This window comes from Mugil cephalus, chromosome 13 (assembly GCF_022458985.1).
Source record: "Mugil cephalus isolate CIBA_MC_2020 chromosome 13, CIBA_Mcephalus_1.1, whole genome shotgun sequence".
NCBI classification, from domain to species: Eukaryota; Metazoa; Chordata; class Actinopteri; order Mugiliformes; family Mugilidae; genus Mugil; species Mugil cephalus.
In genome coordinates, this window is record NC_061782.1 from 8,971,427 (window position 1) to 8,973,678 (window position 2,252).

General features: G+C 46.4%; 1 protein-coding gene across 1 annotated transcript in view; it reads left to right on the forward strand.

Moving 5' to 3' along the window:
* The window catches only part of LOC125018935 (SLX4 interacting protein), a 29,825-nt gene extending 27,975 nt beyond the window's left edge, over positions 1-1,850 (forward strand). Inside the window, exon 8 of the mRNA XM_047603394.1 lies at positions 69-1,850. Coding sequence (XP_047459350.1) covers positions 69-690 — 622 coding nt within the window. The 3' untranslated portion in view covers positions 691-1,850. The remainder of the gene's footprint in view (positions 1-68) is intronic.
* The last annotated feature ends 402 nt before the right edge of the window (positions 1,851-2,252 follow it).

A 2,252-nucleotide genomic window follows, 5' to 3' on the forward strand; every position in this document is an offset into this window, starting at 1 on the left:
TCCAACCCCAGTAGTCAAAGGACACTCAAGTATCTGCTCACATCCTCCTGTCCTTTTAAATGTTTCAGAGCCAAACAAGCTAGTGTCCAGGAAGAACTACATGGTTCCACTACGGGGGAGCAGCAAATGGATCTGAGAGCCGATCTTGAGGAGAATCAGCAGCGAGTTGAGAATAGTCCTCCAGGCAACATTATCCTAAACGGGGCCTCAGCAGGTTTTTGCCAACACGAAATCAGTCAGGAGAGTGGCAAGAGATGCAAGTCGAGTGATGCTGGGGAAGACCCTCACCCCCGGAGGGCCAAAAGGACTTGTGTTGGAAGACCTCCAGCCACAATTCAAAGTCACTCCACCGAGTGCACCACACAAACATCCAAGCATGACCTTCTTCCTCTGCCGCCCCTTCCTCCAGTCGAAGCCAAGGCAGAGTCCAAGGCTTTCCCTGTCTCAGAGTGCAAGAAAACCACAGTGGAAGTAGAGCTGCTTACTCCAGGGAAACGGGCCCAGAGGCTCCCCCTCACAAGCAATAACACGGCACAGACAAACCAAAACAGGCTGGCCGCAAGTCTGAGGGGCCTATCTGTCAAGCCTGCATCCTCTGGCTCCTCTATTGGTTCCAGATCCACGCTGGGAGAGGAGGGGGGTGTAAATGTGCCCAGAACCTCGAGATTACGACGACTGAAGAGGTCCTGAGGTGGTGGGGTGGCTACAGCAAAGATGCCTGACGCCACGGAGATAGAGATGATATTCTGTCGTGCTACATGCTTACCCTAGGTAGACCATGCTTTCTTCTCACATGACCAGCTGACTAGCATTATTTGTGCTTGTGCAGCTTTTTACTACGTTATCTTTTTCTTTTTTTTTTGTGCTGCCCTCACTGTGAACACACATGCAGATCAAATACTGAATGCATTACAGCAATTGATACATGAGCCTTTGACTTGGGCTTTGTCAGATACTTGAAACAGAATTAGCCTCCACCCATAAGTAGTGGTGGTCAAGAGAGGCTCGCAAATGAAAGTCAAAAACCTTTAATTGGAGTTTAGATTTGGTTTTGTGTTAAAGATCGAGGATTTCAGACAGGCAGGAGCCATGCAGTACGTCATGGCTCTCGGTCTGAAATACTGGCTCCTATGTGTCTGAAAACTGTCCAGTTTCCCCGCTGAAGCTCTGGTGTGATTGATTGCTGTTTCCAGATTTATTTCAGCACCCCATTCTCAAAAATGTATTTGTGTAGCTCGATCTCATTCATATACAATTTGCTCAGTGCTCAGTTGCTTAGCACCTGATATCTATTTTTAAATGTGAACATTTTATTCAACTTTTAAAACTGAACTTCAGCCAAACATGTCCTCAAAACGTTTGTGTTTTTTTGCAGTAGCAAGATAATCCACGTCGTTTCAGGTTAAACACAAGCGGCTGTCGTCATCCCCACACTCGGCAGGACTGTTCATATCACTGTACTGGCCCAGGCCCAAACTGAGCATGTGGCAACTAGGAGCCAACACTCGTTTGAAAATCAAGATGTTCCATTTCATGACATAATTTTGCCTGAATGCATTACTTGTGAAATAAACTTGTGTTTCCCCATGAGAACGAAAAAAAATCTTCTCTGAGTGTTTGTGGAAATATGCAAATAGGCTGAGAATTCTTTGGAAAGGAGCCTGCACGAACTACATGTACAGTAAATCTCACTGCATTGTATTGTTTTCCTCTCACGCGGTCTAGACTGGCTTATGGCAGCTCGTCAGGGAAGGTTTGTCATTATTAGTGGTTGTAACCCAAGTCACTACCGGAAACCAGTTCTGTTCAAGACCGAGACAATATGGAAGATTTGTGGATATGGACCTAATGTTTTTAAAATCCCAATGTGTTTGAGGTGCTGCTAATCTCTTGCCTCGGCTCCATTCCTGTCAAACTGATTCTGCAGGAGAGGTTGTCTTGAAATCAACTCCACAGCTTCTCAGACTGGCCAATTTGTGAGGTTTGAAGGAAAGGTTGCTGCTTATATGCGCACCAACAAGGGAAACATTGTCCCAGCATCATGAGAGCGTCGGTATTTTTGTCTCCAGGACGGACTTAATACGCGGATAGCAAGCTACAACGTAATTAGCCGTAAACATATTTGGACGGAGACCTTGCTCAAGTCCGTGATGTCTCTCCAGCTCTAGTTCCCACGCCAGCCCCATGAGAAACCTTTCATATGCTGTGACATGTTTGGCTTGATGCATCACAGACAGACGCTTCACTCGCTC